The 20,349-nt window shown below is 39.8% G+C and overlaps 1 protein-coding gene across 2 annotated transcripts in view; it reads left to right on the plus strand.

The window, feature by feature from the left end:
* Window positions 1–20,349, plus strand: part of tusc3 (dolichyl-diphosphooligosaccharide--protein glycosyltransferase subunit TUSC3) — a 91,093-nt gene that overhangs the window by 61,368 nt on the left and 9,376 nt on the right. For both annotated transcript variants that reach the window (XM_004066213.4, XM_078949698.1), the window contains 2 exons: window positions 8,607–8,670; window positions 11,936–12,010. In XM_004066213.4, the coding sequence (XP_004066261.1) occupies window positions 8,607–8,670; window positions 11,936–12,010 (139 nt within the window). The remainder of the gene's footprint in view (window positions 1–8,606; window positions 8,671–11,935; window positions 12,011–20,349) is intronic.

The raw sequence follows: 20,349 nt of genomic DNA on the forward strand, positions 1-20,349 counted from the left end.
ATGTTTACACCTATGCAGTATGCAGTTCCTCTCAGCCTCTTTTAGCAATTTCTCTTTATGCTGAAGTAGAAACGTACAGAACACTGTGTTCTATAAAAACCATATTGGGCTGTAAGGTGGAGTAGTGGTTAGTGCTTTCACCTCACAGTGAGAAGGCCCTGGTTTGACTCCTGGCTGGGACCTTTCTGGGTTGAGTTTGCATGTTCTTCTCATGCATGCATGGGTTTTCTCCAGGATCAGTCCAAAAACATGCTTCATGAACATGATTGGTGTCTCTGAATAGGTGTGAATGTGAGTGTATGGCCCTGCAACAGACTGGCAATCTGTTCTGGCGGGACCCCGCTTTTGGTTGAAGTATTGCAGAGGAAAGTGTTTGAACCTCAGGTTCAGGAGGAAGGGTTAAGGTTCTGTTCTTTCTGTAACACACTGGACCAACTCTTTACCTTTGCCGGTATCCTCTAGGGATAGAGCCAATTCAGTCCCGGGTGTGTTCTCTGCATTAGGGATATGTTGGTATCTGTTTGGGGGCATTTAGTCCTTAAATGCAGCTTAGTTGACACAGTCAAGAGTCAGACTATGGAATTTATTAGCACAACTAAATGGCGAAAATCTTTGCAGTCTTTGAATCCTGTCTCTGCTGTTTCCAGATAATCTGTGCGCACCTGGGATACTCCAAGTATGAGTCTGAGAAAAGATGGAATGACTCATCCAGGTTCAGAATCTGACACTTCTGAAGGTGGAGAAGAATATGTTTAAAGAGGGATGGAGGGTGAGCTAGACCAACAGATCGGTGTGGCATCTGCAGTACTGTGAACCTTTTTTGATAAAGGGAAATGAGTCAGATAACAAAGCTTTTAAATCCTTGTTTCCCCCTTTATCTATGGCCATGATCTGTAAGTTGTGAGCAAGGTTAAGCCACTAGAATCAAATGGTGAAATAAGCTTCCTTTTTTGGGTAGCAAAAGGCTGGGTGCAATACTCACTCGAAATCTACAGTTTAACAGATAGGTGGAGCCTGGTTACAAAGATTCTGGTATGGTCCAATTAGAAGCCAACTTTTTTTGAAAACAGGCAAATATGTGTCATGCAAGCCTTAATATTGAGATAATTCTAGAGCTTAAAGATTGATGGTCAAATGTCAAACAAAATTTCAAACGTCGCCGTTCTCCAATTTAAAAAATAATGATGATTCTTTCTTATTACAATCATCGGAAATATTAAATCTTGAAGATCTTTGTCAAACTGGACCACTTTGTTTTTTTTGTAAAGATGTGCTGTTTTACATTGAGGTGAATGGAAATTGAGTTGCAAGCCACCAAGAGATCAAGTGACGTTACTCCAGTTACTTCTATTTGAAAATGTGTATCTGGAAGTCATTTAATAATAATATTAATAATAATAATAGCAGATTGGATGTATCTGCGCTTTTCCAGACGCTCAAAGCTCTTCCATTGTGTCCATTACTCATTCACTCCTCATTCATACTTGGTGATGGTAGAGGCATGGCTACGGTCCCTCTGATTATCACCGGGATCATTCACGCACATTCATGCTGGTAGGCAGTAGCGTTAAGGGTCTTGCCCAAGGGCCCCTCACTGGGTGATGTTAATTGCTCGCCATTGATATGGTAACTGCTCCCAGTACCATTGTTGATTCCCTTCCAGGAATTCCCCCCCCCTGGATTCCTGCGTGGTAGCCTTTCATCTTACCAACCGAGCTACCCAGCCATTAATGAGCAGGGGGTAAAAAGTATTTATTCGGCCATTGATTGTGCAAGTTCTCCCACTTGAGAGATGAGAGAGGCCTGTAAATTTCATCATATGTATACCTCAACTATGAAAGACAAAATGAGAAGAAAAATACAGAAAATCAAAGCATGATGCCTCCACCCCATGCTTTACAGTTGAGATGGTGTTCTTTGGATGTAACTAAGCATTCTTTATCCTCCTAACAGTATGAGTAGAGTTCTTACTAAAAAGTTCTATTTTGGTTTCATCTGAACATAGAACATTCTCCCAATCCTCTTCTGGATCATCCAAAATCTCTCGAGTAAACTTCAGACGGGCCGGCATATGTACTGGCTTTAGCAGGGGGAAACGCCTGGCATTGAAGGATTGAGTCCATGGTGGCGTAGCATGTTACTGATGGTAGCCTTTGTTACTTTGGTCCCAGCTCTCTGCAGATCATTCACTAGGTCCCATTTGTGGTTCTGGGTTTTTTGCTTACCGTTCTTGTGATCATTTTGACCCCACGGGGTGAGATCTTGCGGGAGCCCCAGATGCAGGGAGATTATCAGTCGTCTTATATGTCTTCCATTTCCTAATAATTGCTCCCACAGTTGATTTCTTTTCACCAAGCTGCTTACTTATTGCAGATTCAGACTTCTCAGCCTGGTGCATGTCAGCAATTTGGTCACTGGTGTCCTTGGACAGCTCTTTGGTCTTGGGCATAGTGGAGTTTGGAGTGTAACTGTTTCAGATTGTGGACAGGTGTCTTTTATATAGATAACCAGTTCAAATAGGTTGCATTAATACAGGTAACAAGTGGAGGACAGAGGATCCTCTTACAGAAGAAGTTACAGATCTGTGAGAGACAGAAATCTTGCTTGTCGGTGACCAAATACTTATTTTCAACCTTAATTTACAAATAAATTCTTTAAAAATCAGACAATGTGATTTTATAGATTTTTTTTCTCATTTTGTCTCTAATTGTTGAGTTATACCTATGATGCAAATTACACGTCTCTCTCACCTTTTTAAGTGGGAGAACTTGTACAATTGGTGGCTGATTAAATACATTTTGCCTTACTATATAATAAGCATAAACAGCATTGTTGCCATTTTATTTGGATCACATTTTTGATGTTTTGTTGTGTGTTTTGTAACTGTTCGTATGATGTGGGACTACAAAAGTAAAATAGGCTGTAGCCATATCTGCTTAAAAAAATCCTTTCTTTTGTGAATTTAAAGTATGAATGTTTTAACATGAGGAAGAAAACGGATTTACTTCTTGAGAGACTCTAGCTTGTTTTTATTTTTTTATTACTAGATATTCTTTGTCAAAACTGTTGGTGGCTAGAGAGTCTTCAGTTGCAAAAGTTGAGAGTAACCAGTGTTTTCTGCACAGTGTTCTAGTCATCCCTAGTCATGTGTTGATCAGGTTGATCTTTTATTACTTTAATCTCAACCAAAAATTCTCCAGTTTTGTCATTTTATTCCACACTAAATGCTTTCCTGAAAACAGCAATACATGCTATCAAACATGTATTAAAAGTGAAAATTTAGGCAAATGTAATTACTTCAGCTTTGAATTAGAAGGGATTCATCTATGTAAGGCTGTCATAAAGGTTACAGCTTCTCATAGTTTCTTGAGAAGTGGTGGCAGTTTTCTTTTGCTGCAGAGAATTTTCCTAAAGATCTCCTATTTCAGGCGGTTACATAAATATCTTTGTCTGTTTTCTTTTTTAAATGAACCAGATTATAATTGTTCTTTGTTTTGATCTAACTTTGAAAGTATTGTATTTAGTTTGAAGACACTTTATAATGCAGAAGTTGCGGTTGTCTGTTTCTACTGTGATTAAAATGCAAGAACAGTCTAACCCATTTCTAAATAAAGACAAAACCAAAACAACGCCTCTCTCCTGTTTCCTGTGTCAGTCTGTGGAGAAGGCCTCTAGACAACTATTTAAAATTCCATCTAGCAGTAAATATTAAGGCGGATTGGAAATGGGAGATACGTTTCATCTATTGTCTTCTTTCGTTTCCTTTCAAGCGAACATTTTTTTTTCTCTTTATTGAAGCGAAACAGTATATCCATTCTATGCTCCACCTTTTTGTCATCCTCTATTCATCTTTCTATCCATATACATAGTGCCAGTCAAGTGGAAACCCAGACCTTGTGGGCTATAAACGTTGATACCCATAATCTATAGAAAATCTCAGCCTGGAACTTCTGTTTGCTTCATTTCCATAAAACTTCTGTTGCTATTTTTTTTGTGGGCTTTCAACTCGCCATCACTTGCTGAGCATCAGGTAAATTAGGCCAGTGTTATCTTATCATTTGTGCTTTTTGTGCGTGATTATTGAACTGCTATAGACTAACATAAATGATTTTTGTTATTAACAAATAATTATATATATATATATACCCTATTATTTAAAATAAGTAATAAAAACTGGACTGTCTTTTTACCTTTATGTCTTAAACTATCATTTTTCTGTCTATACATTTGGTTATTCTTTGTCATTGTCATTTGTAATAATTGATGTTATTGATGCATTTTTCTTTTGTTTTTGTTTGTCGTTTTTGTAACAGGATGTCTTTTGTAGCTGTTGAATAATCTACAAACAAAATATTAATCAGTTGTGCAAAGAGATATAGATTTAAAGCCGGTTTTGGGTGACTCATCAACTACTTGCATCAAAGGGAACAAATTTCAACAAACATGGAGAGCCATCACCAAACAGACGGAACAAATCTGGTTACACATCCAAACACATTAAAGCCCTCTGCTTTTATTTATTAAACCAGTGTGGCTCCACTGGTTTAATGTGCATGAATGTCCCGGTGATGGTCGGAGGGACCGTAGGCGTGAACTGGCAGCCACGCCTCTACCATCACCAAGTATACATGAGGAGTGAATGAATAATGGACCATGTAGGCTATAGATGATTTTGGTTATATGTAGGATATACGAGAGGCCAACAGTGATGAGAAACCAATGGGGGTTCATACAAAACACTTTGGCTTATTTAGGCACAGTGATACCAACAAAACAGGACTTTTTTTTTTTTGTATTTCTGCAACAGTCTTAGAGTTCATGTCGTTGAGATCCTTAGTAGAACTTTGATTCAATATTAAATGTCTTGTGTATTTTTTGTTATTTAGGTCTGATTATACACAAACGAACAACTTGTCAAATGTCAGGTTTAAATCAATTATCCAAACTTTATTTCTTATGCACTTTTTATACAGATTGAGCTGAATTGCTTTCCAACTCAAAATGGCACCCCAAACACCTATACACAATAAAGACAAATAGAAAAAGTCAATACAAAGTTAGAAAGAGTAACCAGTAAAAAATAAAAATGTATCTGTAAAACTCATTGTCAATGCATTTCTCATAGAGTAAGATCTGATTAAATCAATTTTTAGATGTCACAAGATGTCACGGACACCTGAAATTTATGTTGTTGGCTAATTTCTCACCAAAGGGAAAATTCTTGATCCATTTTAATTAAACATCTGATTATCCAATAATTGCAAACTTAGTAGTTCATCTCTCATCCTTAAAGCTGTTCAATTTGCTGTGACAATACATTGATCCCATCATCTAATTAGAAAAAATGACTGCTAAAAAAACTGTATTGCTACATTGCTGCTTTGTATTATATTAAATAAATAGGAAAATTAATTAAAATTAAACACTAATGGACTTCTTAAAACCCTTTTTGTTTAACCAGGCCTTTGACACAGCGTGAGACTTTGGTCTGCTGGTGTTGTTTTACTGTTTTGTTGTTTTGCTTTGGTTTTATTTGGTGTTTTTACATTTTTATGTCACTTATTTATACCTGCTATCTTCCACTGTTTTAAACCTTTTAGCTGTTGTTTATGTTCTTTTGAGCTTTTAATGAATGGCTCCTTGTTTGACTGAGATCATTTTAAGGCGTCATATAAAAAAAAAACTTAAATAAAACTTAAACTCAAAATCAGACGGAAATCTCCTGAAACTGGCTCTACCAAAGAAGGAAAACTTCATTATCGAAGATAAACCACAACTAATGCATTTAGTCATTTGAGCAAACACCAATAATCTATTCATTTGCATGATTCTTTTGCCAGAAAGTCCTTTAGGAATTGAATCAGGCTTGTTGGTTTGTTCACAACTGAAGTAGATTACAGCAGTAAAGAGCCTATGAGGTCATTAACCTTAAATTCTTTCGGGTCATTATTAATAAGGAAGCAGTACTTACACCTTACTAACAACTACATCATTGCAAATGGGTAACGTACAACACAATTACTCATGCGTGACAGCTGCGTGCAGCTTACATTAGTCTTTTGAATACTAGATAAGATAAGATGTTCTTTATTAGTCCCGCGTTGGGGAAATCCTGCATTCCATTTTTATGGTGTTCCATGAAATGGCCACACAGACTACTGCAAGACACACCTACTCACCCTTTAAGATGCAGCCGCACTCTCTACTACCCTCTATTGACCCGGATAACCCAAAAACGTGCAGCATCCATATAGGTCAACGCCCCGTACGAGTGTTTGAGTCCCGTCTGGCTCTTTTTTGACGCGTGTCAAATTCGCTGCTCGACGCCTGTCCAAAAATACGCTCCAGCCATGTGTGGAACGAGCTCCTGTCAAAGGTTTTTGCGTCATCGCCACATCGAACCATTGACTGTGTATTTGTATATCTCATATACAATCAATGCATAGTAGACACAAACGATGTTCAGAGATCAGGTTTATTTACTTTGAATCTTCTTCGCTTTCATGTGAATTGTTATCCTAAAGACACGCACACCTTTCTGTCCATGCTTATTAATCCATGCTGTTCATGAATTCAGTTCTACTAAATTGTCACTCGCTGTCTTTAAAGCTTCACCAGGAAATCTATTTGCTGGTAAAGCTTTTTCTGCAGCGCTCTTCTCAGTATCATCCATCTGCTTGTGCCATTCTCTAATTCGTTTAGGATCCAGCACTAAATGTCGTCCAGATTCCTCACCAAAATGTTCTTTGGCTTATGCCACTGCGCAAAATTTAAATCGAATGAGTGTTTCTTGCCATCACTACCTGATCACTACACTGGCTCACAATACAAGAGACGTGCGTGTCGCATGACTGTGTACGGGGCGGAGGGATGGGGGATTAAAGAGCCTGGCCACTATAAGAGACTGGCATCTAAAGTAACCAGCACCTGTTGGACCCGGCGTCTATTGGAGATCGGTGTCAATTAGAGAATCCACTATTGGAAGATATAGGATATTTACTATTAAATGCTCATTGTAAATAAGAACAGGAGAATAACACAAGTATTTATCTGATTCAGAAGTGGTTTTGATCAGAGAACATATACATCTTTTTCCTTTGGCTTTACGGCTCTGAAGGTCAAGTAGGCACAGGTTTAAAAACAGCTCATAACATAGTTTAGCCAATCACAAGCAAGAAATCATTGTTCCCTAGAAAGTGCTGGGGGGCTCATATTATTGATTTTTATGACATGAGCCTGCAGCCAAGAAGATATTTGAATGAGAACTGTATTTGGCCCCCTGGCTGGGCTTTGCATTATTGTAAAAACGTTTTCTCTTTACCAATGCAGAATAGTCTTTGTCCAGCTTCCCATCAGAATGATAACCAGTCTCTTCACACTCTTTTTTTTGTGCTTGTTGTTATGATTTGCTTGATTCATTTTCTATAGTTCTAACATTTTTATTTTTTTGGATTTATGTGGAAGGTGCCATTGACTCCACCCATACACCTGTGGAGCAGTCACAGCCGCCTGCACTTTGCTAATTAGCAACACCGTGTTTAAGGAACTCTCACTGAGCCTTCAGTGTCCACTTGGTCTATTTCATGACTAGTTCTCTGCAACTATGTACAAATAGTTATGTGTTTGTTAATAACTTCTTGGGACTTTGTCACATCTTTGTTTGTGGTTCTTCCCTGCATCTGGGTTTTCACCTGCTTGTCTGACCATGACAATTGTGTTGTCAAATTTCAATCAAATCGAAGAGAAACATCTTTTTACAGTTAACAATCTCTCAAAAAGTGGACAATCAAGTCAGTTTATTTTAAAGTCAGTCTTTCCACTCGATGAAGGATGAAAATTCCTCCAAATTGTGCCCTTTGAAGAAAGTTCTAGCTATAAGGAGAACATGTATTTGGCAAAAACTAAATAGATAACAAACAAAATGAAAAGGGATAATTATTTACACTTAAGCGAATGTCCAAGTGGCCCCAGGTACGTCTGAGATCAAACTGTAGGGATACGTGAATATGTCGCTTCACTGCAATACCACAATAATAATGTACAATAAAAACAACTTAAGTGTTGCTGATAAAGGTATGGAACGCTTCACGTTTTGTTCTGTTTAACACATTTGGTGGTGATGCTGCTGTTAGGTCTGGTGACAACCCTGTATTTTATTGTTGGGGTTTGTTTTTAAGTGATTTATGTACTGTAAGCTGAAATTGTGTGCTTTTTACATGACAGATATGCAGGCACTTTTTTAAAAATCATCTCTGTACTTTGTTTCATAGCTGTTGTGAGATTTTGTCATTAGATGGGCAAAGTGACAAAGGACAGTAATTGTTACTACTCACCATATCTGCTCACAGAAGCATCACAGCTTCCCTGTCACTTTAGGTGATTGTTCATAACTGTAAATAACATCAAACAGTCATGTCACTTTGTTTTTGTTGGTGGGGCACTTTGGGGGCAACATTTTCCTTATGACTACAACCAAAATTAGGAACAGAAACAGAACACACAGACAGACTCTAGCTTAAGTTGCTTTCCAGGTGTCTTTTCCATAGTTATACCTTTACAGTCTATAGAAAACACAAAATGAATGACTTTTCTTTTTCTTTTCACAGAGCTACATTCATGGAAGCAGCCAGGCTCAGTTTGTGGCAGAGTCACACATCATTCTTCTTTTGAGTATCCTTTCATAATATCATTTTTGTGTGTGTGTTTAAAAATGTCTTGTTTTCTGAAGTGTTCTGTAAAATGTCAGACGGCTCATATTGCCAAAACTTTTTTTTATTGTGGCCATCACCTTGAGGTAAGAGTTTTGTGTTTGGTGTATTACCGGTAGATATTTAGTCACCTTTGATGAACACAAAGCATTTAAGGTTTAAATTTCCTTCAGACTTCCACCAGCAAGATGAAACTAACTGACAAAAAATACCAAGAAACTGACTTCTATTAAAGGGTACTTGTTTGAAAATCTACGTCTGGTAAGAAAATGTGTGTGCCTTTTGCTTTTTTGAGGGTAACATGTTTGGCATTGTAGATGTTTAAATGTGTATTTGAGGACCTTAGTTTGCTTGTGTACTTACAGAGCTGCTTTTGTGTATCTGTTGTGGAGGATACTGGTTATTCCAACTGTTGGGTCCACTCCCATCGGAAATGACTGGTTCAAGGTCACGCCTGCTGCACAGACAAACATTTTGTTTATGCTCACACGGGTTTGCGGTTTTTGTGCCGCCGTCTGACCACATTTAGAGAATCCACAAGGTTTCACAGGCGGACACGCTAGGACACCTCCCTTTGCTGCCTGTGCATTTTAGGAGAATCCTTCAGCCCGTTTCTGCATGGATAAATGTGTTTTTGTGCAATTCTCCACTCTCAACCGTATTTATCCATCCAGCCATTCAATTTCTACCTCATTGTTAGAGGAGTTGACGTTATAATTTTTTTCTTCATTTTATTTTAACATTTTCTCAAAGACTTCTAAGGGCTTCAATGACTAACTTTGTTGAATTGCATTCAAACTTGGAACCTTGGAAAGAGTTACAAAAGCATCTCTAAGAGTTTTAGATTCCATCGACCCAAGCTTACACATATAATGCAGTTTGCCAATTAAAAAAATAAAAGATAAGTGGTAGCCTTGTTGTAAAGTTGTCAAAAAAACAAAGCCCTAAAACTGCCTTACCAGCTTACAAAGCCAAACTAGTTGTCACAACTGCTCTTACAGCTAAAAACAGGCTGTTTGCTGTCAAAAAATGGGCAAACCTGTACTGAGGAAGCAGGTGGCCCGCAGAGAATATTAAAGACCCCTCAGTGAGCATGCTTATGCACATTTCTTCCTACAAGATGCTGCAGGCACATTGCCCTTACACCACAATCTAGTTGTTAGTGAGGTGTGCCGGTAAATATTGATTCCTTGTTGACCACCCACAAATGTTGCACACACTGACTGGGTGTATAGGTAATACGTACGAGCCCATAGGATGCCAAAATAATGTCCATACAAGCTAAACTGTTGAATTTTCTAATTTCTAACACTCAGGCTGCAAGAACGGAGCGAGCAATGGCCGCACAAGGAGCGCGCCTATCACTTCCTCTACGGCTCCCTTGCGCAATGCACATGATTTGGGGTTGTTGAGAAAAATGCAAAAATCTGTTTGACATGCCTGCGCCACACCTACTTCACCATTACTCACCCGAAGGTGTTGTTTAAGTGTTTGCTACAAGCTCTCGCCTGCAGCATGCCCTGTGAAAAAACTGTGCATGAACATTCTCGACCTATGGGTTTAGGAGTGGTCTACGATCTTAAAAGTTTGCGCGGACCACCTTCATATCCCGTATAGATTTGTCAGTTTTTTGCCTGCAGACAGCCCGTATTCACCCATAAGGACAGCTGTGACTTAGTTATTGTTTAATGGGGAACATCTGGGGAAACTGTGCAGGTGCTTTTAGGTTAGTAGATGATTAGTTTGTAAAAATAAAAATCGCCTTTAAACATTCATGTCCTGCAAAATTAGGGCAGGTTTCTCCACAATATTCTATTTTTTTTTTAAATTATGTTTTAGTTGGTTTTATGAGCTGGAACCCCAATTTATATATATACAAAAAAATAAATAAATACTTCAAATCAGTTCAACAGTGGGCCCAGATTCTATATTCTATGAAAGTTTATTGTTTCTAATGGAATTATGGAAATGAATACACTTTTCCATGATTGTCTAATTTTTTTGAAAGGGTCCTGTACTTCACGATACACTTACCACACGCACAGCAATCCATGTTTATCAGCTCCCTTGAGGTGGCTGTACAAGCCTCAAGTGAGCTGCAAGAAACGCACCTGTGCCCCTCTGAGGATTCAGGCCCTCCTATTTACAACCCCCCACAGGCCTAGACAACCCAAAAAGCCACCGCACCTATGAATCAACACTCTGTACGAGTGCATGCAACTAAGGTTTTAATGAAGTAAAAAACAAGTATTTAAAAAAACATAGTTGGGAGATAACAAATCAAGATTTGACTTTTTTCTTCTTAAAAAAATGAGAGAGATCTGTTATGATCATCATAGATTCAATTCAACTGTGAGAATGTCAAAAATAAAATCAGGGAAATGTTATTGTATTGTTCAGGAATTAATTTGTATAATGGTGCAGAAAATTAGGTTTTGAACTACAACAATAAACCATCTTACAGAGTTACTGCCAAATACTTTTTTGCCCCAACTGTATATTTGAGCATAAAAAAATAATGTTAAAAATGCTGGTCAAAGGTCAAACATTTGTCCGTGAGCCCACTATTATTTGAATAAAAGTGAAGGATGGTAGCTTTCGTCAGTCAGTGTGTTTCGTTGTTGTGAAGTGTGCTGTGTTGATGTGTGCACTCGACTTTTGTTAGTTTATCTCTGCAGAGCTGACACGAGCATACTTTTTGAGCCTTTGAAAAAATAATTGAATTTGAAATCCATTACGATGCTTTCCTTCTCAGGCTTCAGCTCTGCTGCTGTGCACTACCACAGATTTGATCCCATAGTTTCCAGAAAGTTGAACCTTTCTTCAGGAAGAGTAAAAAAAAAGAGATAAAAAAACTTGATAGACTATTAATTGTTGTTTTTTTGTTGTTTTTTAGTTATTTGAAAACCCTAAAGTTTACTATTTCAGTTATTGTTTGTTCCTTGATATACACTCCAAGTTACATTCTTTGTAATTTGATCTTAAGCATTAATCTAATAAGTGGGAATGATTTTCAGATTCTGTGATTGCGTCACGTTGTGCCCCGCCTCCTGTTTTGTTTTTTTCTTTTTTCTTTGCAAAGAACTTGCTGTCCTTGCATTTTGGTTGGTATATGAACTCATCTATACATGCATGTGTATGTTTAAAGTTCTTTTCTGGGTCAGGATGTATTTTCAACCCGGTACCTCTCATATTTGTGGCCCGTTTCCTTGACAACCTTGTCCCAGATGCTGCAATCACCATGGGGATGGTTTTGCTCAATGAAGCTGCTACCTCCAAGGGTGATGTGGGAAAGAGGAGAAGTAAGTTGAAAAATAGCTATTTTTTCTCTTTCATATTGTGTTTATATTTCTTGGTCCATTTTATACTCCACTAACTATCTCTGGAAGGGATGCATTGATTGCCCCGCTGATAGCTGTAATTGACAGATTTTTTAAGCTGACCGTTGACCAGAAAATCATCAGGCTCTCAGAAACTTCTTTCAGTAAAGTGAACACTTCATTGGGATGGCCACAGGCAAGATTGTGTTTAAATTTCAACAAAAACTTATACAACTTGGACAAAACACTTCTCTTTGCCTCCTTGCTTATTCACATCCAGAGGAATAGGAGTGTATAAGAAACAAATTATAAATTTAATTTACAATTTTTTTACTCTAAAAATATTAACTGTAGTTATACAAGTTGGGTATATATATCTCACATCTAGTCCATTTAGACTGATAATGGCGAACCAACCAGACATTGTAGTGGTGGATAAAGAACAGAGGAGAGCCGTTGTGGTGGATGTGGCAGTGCCAAGCGATGGGAACATCAGGAAGAAGGAACATGAGAAACTGGAGAAATACCAGGGACTCAGAGAAGAACTGGAGAAAGCCTGGAAAGTGAAGGTGACAGTGGTGCCTGTGGTAATTGGAGCACTCGGGGCAGTAACCCCCAAGCTGGAGGAGTGGCTACAACAGATACCTGGAAAGACCTCAGACCTCTCAGTCCAGAAAAGCGCAGTGCTAGGAACAGCTAAGATAATGCAGGACCCTCAAGCTCCCAGGAATCTGGGAGAGGACCCGAGCTTGGAGGAGAAACCACCCGCGGAGGGTGAGAGGGGCATTATTGTTAGGTAATGCAACATAATGCAGGAGTTGCCCAGCCAGTTTGATGGATCAATTAACTTCATAATAATAGAGTGCAAGTCAGTGCTGTTGCATAAAAATTAAATTTTGCTTGAAAAAGTGCAGTAAGTTAAAAGAGTTGACAGATGCTCTTGTTTTACCGGTAAGTGTTTTGTTTTTGGGTTTGCCAGAATCAAACACTTAAACAGTCTGGCCACCTTTAAGTTACTTTTAAAGCAAATAATCAAGATGTGTCTTATAGTCTTCCTCAATATTTCACGTTTTTTTGTTTACATATAGCGGTGCTACAGTCTTTTACACATAAGAAGAGATATTGATATTTTGGCTAATAGATATTTTCAATTGTGACTATTCCTAAATCTTTCACATCTCGTTCCTCTCATTTATTTATTTTTTTATCTGTCGTCTATCGGGTGTATTGGGCCAGTCCACCTCTGCTAATTCCAGCAAAGTAAAGGACTCATCTGCAGATTGCATTAGCATTATTGCAGCACTAGAACTTTCTACATGGAATCTAAACAATGTCTTTGGAAGCACACAGCTCAACATGCAAATTCAATAAACTAATCACATAATATCACAGAGAGAAGTCATCAGTCATTAACAGAGTGAGGATTAGGCTTACATTTTTGAATAATCAGCGGTTGTGAGTGTTAAATCCCTTACGTACATTTCCCATACTGAGTGCAACTAGACAAAATTATCTGCTGCTGCCACAGGCATTTGCATCAGAACTCTGAGCTCTCGCTCTATTAGTCAGCAAGGGAGTTACTAAATGGGGACATAGGCAGGGTCATTGAATGGGATTTACGAAAAAAGGTGAAGAAGGAATGGGTAAGATTGAGTCGGGGAAAAAGGGAGAGCCATTGAAGAAAAGTTTTAACGTTCCATCCAGCAGGATTTCTTGCATAAAAATACTTGTTTTGCTTCCTGATCCGTTTGTACACGGTTGTAGTTTATCTTTATGTTAAAAATGTTCTATTTCCATTGTAAAATTTGTTTTTTGCTCAAATTTTATTAAAAGTAAGAAACTAACTCCACAAAAAGATAACACATTAGTAGCCACTGATTGTTCTTTTGTATACATCTTGCATAAAGTCAGTGTGGAAATGTCTATGATTAAACAAACACTAAAATCCTATTTGGGATTTTCTTTAAGTGTTCCTTTTCTGTTTCTCTAAGTGGTAGAATTGCAGCTATTTTAGTAAGGAGGATCGGGATCCGATCACATGATCAGAAATTAGGCCCTATCCCGTAGTTTCAGGCTCAATTGGAATCTGATGTTGTATACCAATCAGGGATTGGATGTTAATTGTATTCTCATTATCAGTGTTTTATATTTCAGGCTTATGATTGCAGATAAATATTCTACTTGAAGTCGGCGTATCATAACCAGATCACAAAGTTATATTTCAAAAGAATAAAAGATCAGGTTTTTGTTTCTTTTTAATGAGAATGTCTACAAAGTCCGGGAAAAAAGTGTTAAAACAAAATCCATAATGTCTCAAACAACCCAAACTGATAAAGGGTAAAAGTATATTAACATGAGCTAGTCACGAATCTTCTTCTTTCTCTTTCGGCTTTTCCCATCAGGGGTCGCCACAGCGAATCATCCTTTTCCACCTCACTCTATCATGGACATCTTCTACCCTAACATTAGCCAACTTCATGTCCTCTGTTAAGACATCCATGTATCTCCTCTTTGGCCGTCCTCTTGCCCTCCTGCCAGGCAGCTCCATCTCCAACATCCTTCTACCAATATATCCACTATCCCTCCTCTGAACATGTCCAAACCATCTCAGTCTGGCTTCTCTGACTTTGTCGCTAACACAGGCAATATGAGCCGTCCCTCTGATGTACTCGTTCCTTATCCTGTCTAACCTGGTCACTCCTAAGGAGAACCTCAACATCTTCATCTCCGCTACCTCCATCTCAGCCTCTTGTCTCTGTCTCACTGCTACCGTCTCTAACCCATAGAGCAGAGCTGGTCTCACCACTGTCTTGTACACCTTTCCTTTGAGTCTTGCTGACACTCTTCTGTCACACAACACTCCTGACACTTTCCTCCACCCGCTCCAACCTGCCTGCACTCGCCTCTTCACCTCTTTTCCACACTCCCCATCACACTGAACTGTTGACCCCAAGTACTTAAACTCCTGCACCTTCTTCACCTCAGCCCCCTGTAACCTAACGCTTCTACCTTGATCCCTCTCGTTCAGACACATGTATTCTGTCTTACTACGACTGACCTTCATGCCTCTTCTTTCCAGAGCAAACCTCCACCTCTCTAGCTGTTCCTCCACCTGCTCTCTACTCTCACTGCAAATTACAATGTCATCCGCAAACATCATTGTCCAGGGAGATTCCTGTCTTACCTCGTCTGTCAGCCTGTCCATCAGCATAGCAAACAAAAAAGGACTCAAAGCTGATCCTTGGTGTAGTCCCACCTCCACCTTGAACTCCTCTGTCTGACCTACAGCACATCTCACCACCGTCATACTTCTCTCATACATGTCCTGAACTACTCTGACATACTTCTCTGCCACTCCAGACGACCTCATACAGTACCACAGCTCCTCCCTCGGCACCCTGTCATACGCCTTCTCTAAATCTACGAACACACAATGCAGCTCCTTCTGACCTTCTCTGTACTTTTCCATCAACATTCTCAAAGCAAAAATGGCATCAGTGGTGCTCTTACGGGGCATGAAACCATACTGCTGCTCACAGATCTCCACCTTCTTCCTAAGCCTGGCTTCCACTACTCTTTCCCACAGCTTCATTGTGTGGCTCATCAACTTTATTCCTCTATAGTTGCTGCAGTTCTGCGTGTCACCCTTGTTCTTAAAGATCGGAACCAGAACGCTTCTCCTCCATTCCTCAGGCATCTTCTCACTCTCTAAAATCCTATTGAACAACCTCGTTAGAAATTCCACTGCTGTCTCTCCTAAGCACTTCCATACCTCCACAGGTACGTCATCAGGACCAATGGCCTTTCCGCTCTTCATCCTTTTCAGAGCCTTCCTAACCTCATCCTTTCCAATCTCTGCTACTTCCTGCTCCACAACAACCACATCTTCCTCCCTTCTTTCCCTGTCATTTTCCACGTTCATCAGCTCCTCAAAATACTCCTTCCATCTTTTCTGTACACTCTCCTGGGTTGTTAGCACCTTTCCATCTCTGTCTTTAATCACCCTTATCTGTTGCACGTCCTTCCCATCTCTGTCTCTCTGTCTGGCTAGCCTGTACAAGTCCTTCTCTCCTTCCTTTGTGTCTAACCTGTCATATAGCTCATCGTAAGCCTTCTGTTTGGCCTTTGCCACCTCTCTCTTCACTCTACGCTGCGCTTCCTTGTACTCCTGTCTACCTTCCTCAGTCCTTTCTACATCCCACTTCTTTTTAGCCAACCTCTTCCTCTGGACGCATTCCTGTACTTCCTCATTCCACCACCAAGTCTCTTTACCGTCTTTCCTCTTTCCAGATGACACACCTAGCACCTTCCTACCTGTTTCCCTGATAATTTCTGCTGTAGTTTCCCAGTCATCTGGAAGCTCATCCTGACCACCCAGGACCTGTCTCAACTTCTGCCTAAATTCCTCACAAGTTTCTTCATTCTGTAGCTTCCACCACTTGGTCTTCTTTTCTGTTTTCCCTCTCTTCTTCTTCCTGACCTCCAGAGTTATCTTACACACCACCATGCGGTGCTGTCTGGCTACACTCTCTCCTACCACCACTTTGCAGTCAATAACCTCTCTCAAATGACCTCGTCTACATAGGATGTAGTCCACCTGGGTACTCCTACCTCCACTTCTGTATGTCACTCTATGTTCCTCTCTCTTCTGGAAGTAAGTGTTGACTACAGCCATTTCCATCCTCTTCGCAAAGTCCACCACCATCTGTCCCTCCAGATTCCTTTCCTTCACACCAAACCTGCCCATCACCTCCTCATCACCTCTATTGCCCTCACCAACATGCCCATTAAAGTCTGCTCCAATAACAACTCTCTCTCCTCTGGGGAAACTCTCTATGACCTCATCCAACTCACTCCAGAATCTCTCCTTCACTTCTAACTCACAGCCAACCTGTGGCGCATACCCACTGACTACATTCACCATCACCCCTTCGATTTCTAACTTTAAGCTCATCATCCTGTCTGAGACTCTTTTCACCTCTAGAACACTGTTTACAAACTCCCCCTTCAGAATCACACCTACCCCGTTTCTCTTCCTATCAACACCATGATAGAACAGTTTGTATCCTCCAATACTACGTGCCTTGCTGCCCTTCCACCTTGTCTCCTGCACACACAGTACATCTACCTTCCTTCTCTCCATCATGTCTGCCAGCTCTCTGCCTTTCCCTGTCATTGTGCCAACGTTAAGAGTCCCTATTCTCAAACCTATGTTCCTGCCTTTTCCCTTCTCTCTCTGGCCACGGGCCCTTCTGCCTCCCCTCTTTCTTCGACCAACAGTAGTCAAATTTCCACCGACACCCTGTAGGTTAACAGCATCGGTGGCGGTCGTTGTTAACCCGGGCCTCGACCGATCCGGTATGTCTAAAGTGTTGTGGATGATTCGCATGGTTATTTTGGCAATTTTTACGCCGGATGCCCTTCCTGACGCAACCCTCTCTATTTATCCGGGCTTGGGACCGGCACAGAGGCAACTGGCTTGCAACCCCTGTGGCTAGATTATGAGCTAGTCACGAATACTCATTATATCTATGCTGACATTACTTGAACATTACAGGAAATTTCCCCATCGTGGGACTAATAAAGGAATAGCTTATCTTATCTTATCTTATCTTATCTTATCTTAAAAGATAAGCCCTATTCCTTTTTAGGAATTTTTAATGGAGTCATGAATCACATCTGATCAAAAATATTCAATAGTTCTGAAGATAATAAAGCTACAGCCAACATGCTCTCACAACTAATTAACACCTATTTTACTAGTTCATAATTAACGTTTTTTTCTAGTTGATAGTTGCTATATTTTTGCGCAATTGTTCGAGCTACTTGTGTACGTCCACAAACATGCAGGTTTAGGGCTGGAGGGTACCGTAACATAAAACACACAATGGTTGACTTTTAAAGTTTTTATTGGATAAAGGAAGGAGGGGGAGGTAGGGACCAAGGTTGGGCCAAAGGGATGAAATAAATAGAAAAAAACACAGCCTGGCTATCACCATCCTAAAACTAAAACAAAGAATCAAAAGTCTCAGTGACGTATCTACAAAAAGGGAATGAATACATACAAGAGGTGGCACCAACCAACTTACCGAGTGCGAATAACAGAAGATAAGCTACATGATGTGTACAGGGTACCCTGTCTTACCTATCCACAAACCTCCCACACTCTAGCATGAAGGGGACATAAGCATTCATGTGAAAGTTATGGTCAAGAAAGAGCCCCCTTTCCCAGTGATCCACAAGAGCTTATATGAAGGCCTGGTGGCTGGCTGGGCGGCCTGGTTGGACAGCTCGTCAGGTCTCCACCAGGTGTCTTCACTAAGCACATGCAGAGGAAGGAAGAAGGAAAGACACTGAAAAATTCCTGCATGTAACACTACTTCACAGAAGTGCTCAGTTAAATGAGAAAAGGTTAATAAAATAAAAATAGGGGAAAACCTGATTCTGTTGATTAATTTGTTCATTTTTTAAATGTGATTAAATCGGATTGGAACTTGGTAAATGCAGATGCTCAAAATCAAATGACTCGTAATCAGATCAGGGCCAAAAAGAACCTGATCAGGACTTTCCGAGTTATAGAGCTTAATCTCAATCCTTGAAACTTTTAATTTTTAAGATATTTATGCTCAGCACGGAGCTGCATTTTACCCCATTGTCCAGCTGCGCTGTAGGTGATTCTTGGGTAGCTAAACAAATCCACATCAATGTTACTTCAAGTAGGTCAAACTCCTGAGCTCTGCAGTGTTATTATGCATGTTTTAGTGCACCTTTACCTTCACTTACTCTGCATGTTAGCTTTAAAGGTTAGACTAATTTTGACTTTCGCCTGACAGTCGGGCTCCATTTTGCATCCTCTGCACAAAAAATATGCATAACAGTTCATACTTTACACAGGCCTAAGCTTAAAGACATGATAAATGTCCCTGGAGCAGATTTACATCTTTCAACGTACAAATGGCTGTTTAGATTGAACAATCTTATTGTTTTGATTTTAAAATGTGTTGTTTGTGTTGTCCTGTTCTGTAATCTACTTTGCACATTCACAATTTATGAACAGACTGAAAAGCCCTTTTGACATTGGTTGGCAGAAATAAGGAAAGGCGGTTTTATTTATAAAGCACCTTCCATGCACTGAGGCAATTCAAATTCAAAGAGCCTTACAGGGATGCAAAAGCTTTGCCAACATCCTGAAAAATTAAATGCAAACCAAACATAATATAATGAGAAAAAAGCATAACTGAAAAGCTAAAGCAAGACAGAATTGGCTTGTTTGAGTCTTGTCATATTTCCTTTAACCAATTCCTAATCATAGAATAAGCTTTAAAGAACCATTTAGCTGCAAAGTCTATTCATATGAGATGAGCTTAACCTAATATGTTCAGAGGCTTCCTTGTTCTGTTTTTACAGACACATATATTACAGTTTAAAGTGAGCCAAAGCCTTCAGTTGGGAAAGGGATTAGTACCTTTGTCAGAAAAGGAAACTATTCATCTAAACAGCTGGTCAATAAACTGTGGTTATACATTAGTCCACATATTGGCATGCTTAGCACATGTGCATTTGTGAACGTCATTATCCACGGATATAGACTCGGAGCTCTGCATTATTGATGTGCAAAGAAAGATGTGTCCCTCTCAACTCCGTGAAGATGCTTGAGCACTTGCACACGTCCTGCTGTGGACGTACGGGGATATGGCAGGTAGTGAAGCATGATTCCAAATGTCCTTAAACGTATTTAAGACTGTTTGTTCTCAAGACCATCATCGGAATACAGTTCACGTTTACAACTGTTCCGTCTCTCTTTAATAGGTTACTTTTTTAACCTTTATTTTAACCCAAATTACAGCCTCTCAAAAGTGAGGTTTTCTCAGCAGGGAACGACTAATTGACCTGTGCTGCTGATGCCCTTCACAGCACTCTTAAGAGCACACGTTTGTGCTGCAGAAGTGTGCATGCGAGTATCTCCATGTGCTTCTCGGATTAGTACTTGAATGTCAACTAAGCTGGGGTCTCACACACATACGCACACTCATCTCTGCCACAGTGCAAGCGCTTAGATTCATACGGCGAATTGTAAATATTTCTCTACACTTGGACAGAGACCGAATGAAAGCGGAGCATTTATGGAGTGGCTGACACTGACACTGCAGCCATCGTTGTCTTATATATGCACGCATTACCACATTGCCACACACAGAGGATGCAAAGCATCCGAGCCCCGCACATAGACAAAAACTGACACTTAGAATCCATCTTACAGTTTCTCAGCTAAAGCGTTTGTTTTGACACTTCTGTTCTCTCCTTCTCTCCTATCCACATGC

This window comes from Oryzias latipes, chromosome 1 (genome assembly GCF_053564925.1).
Source record: "Oryzias latipes strain Hd-rR chromosome 1, Olatipes_Hd-rR_3.1".
In the NCBI taxonomy this organism is placed as follows: Eukaryota; Metazoa; Chordata; class Actinopteri; order Beloniformes; family Adrianichthyidae; genus Oryzias; species Oryzias latipes.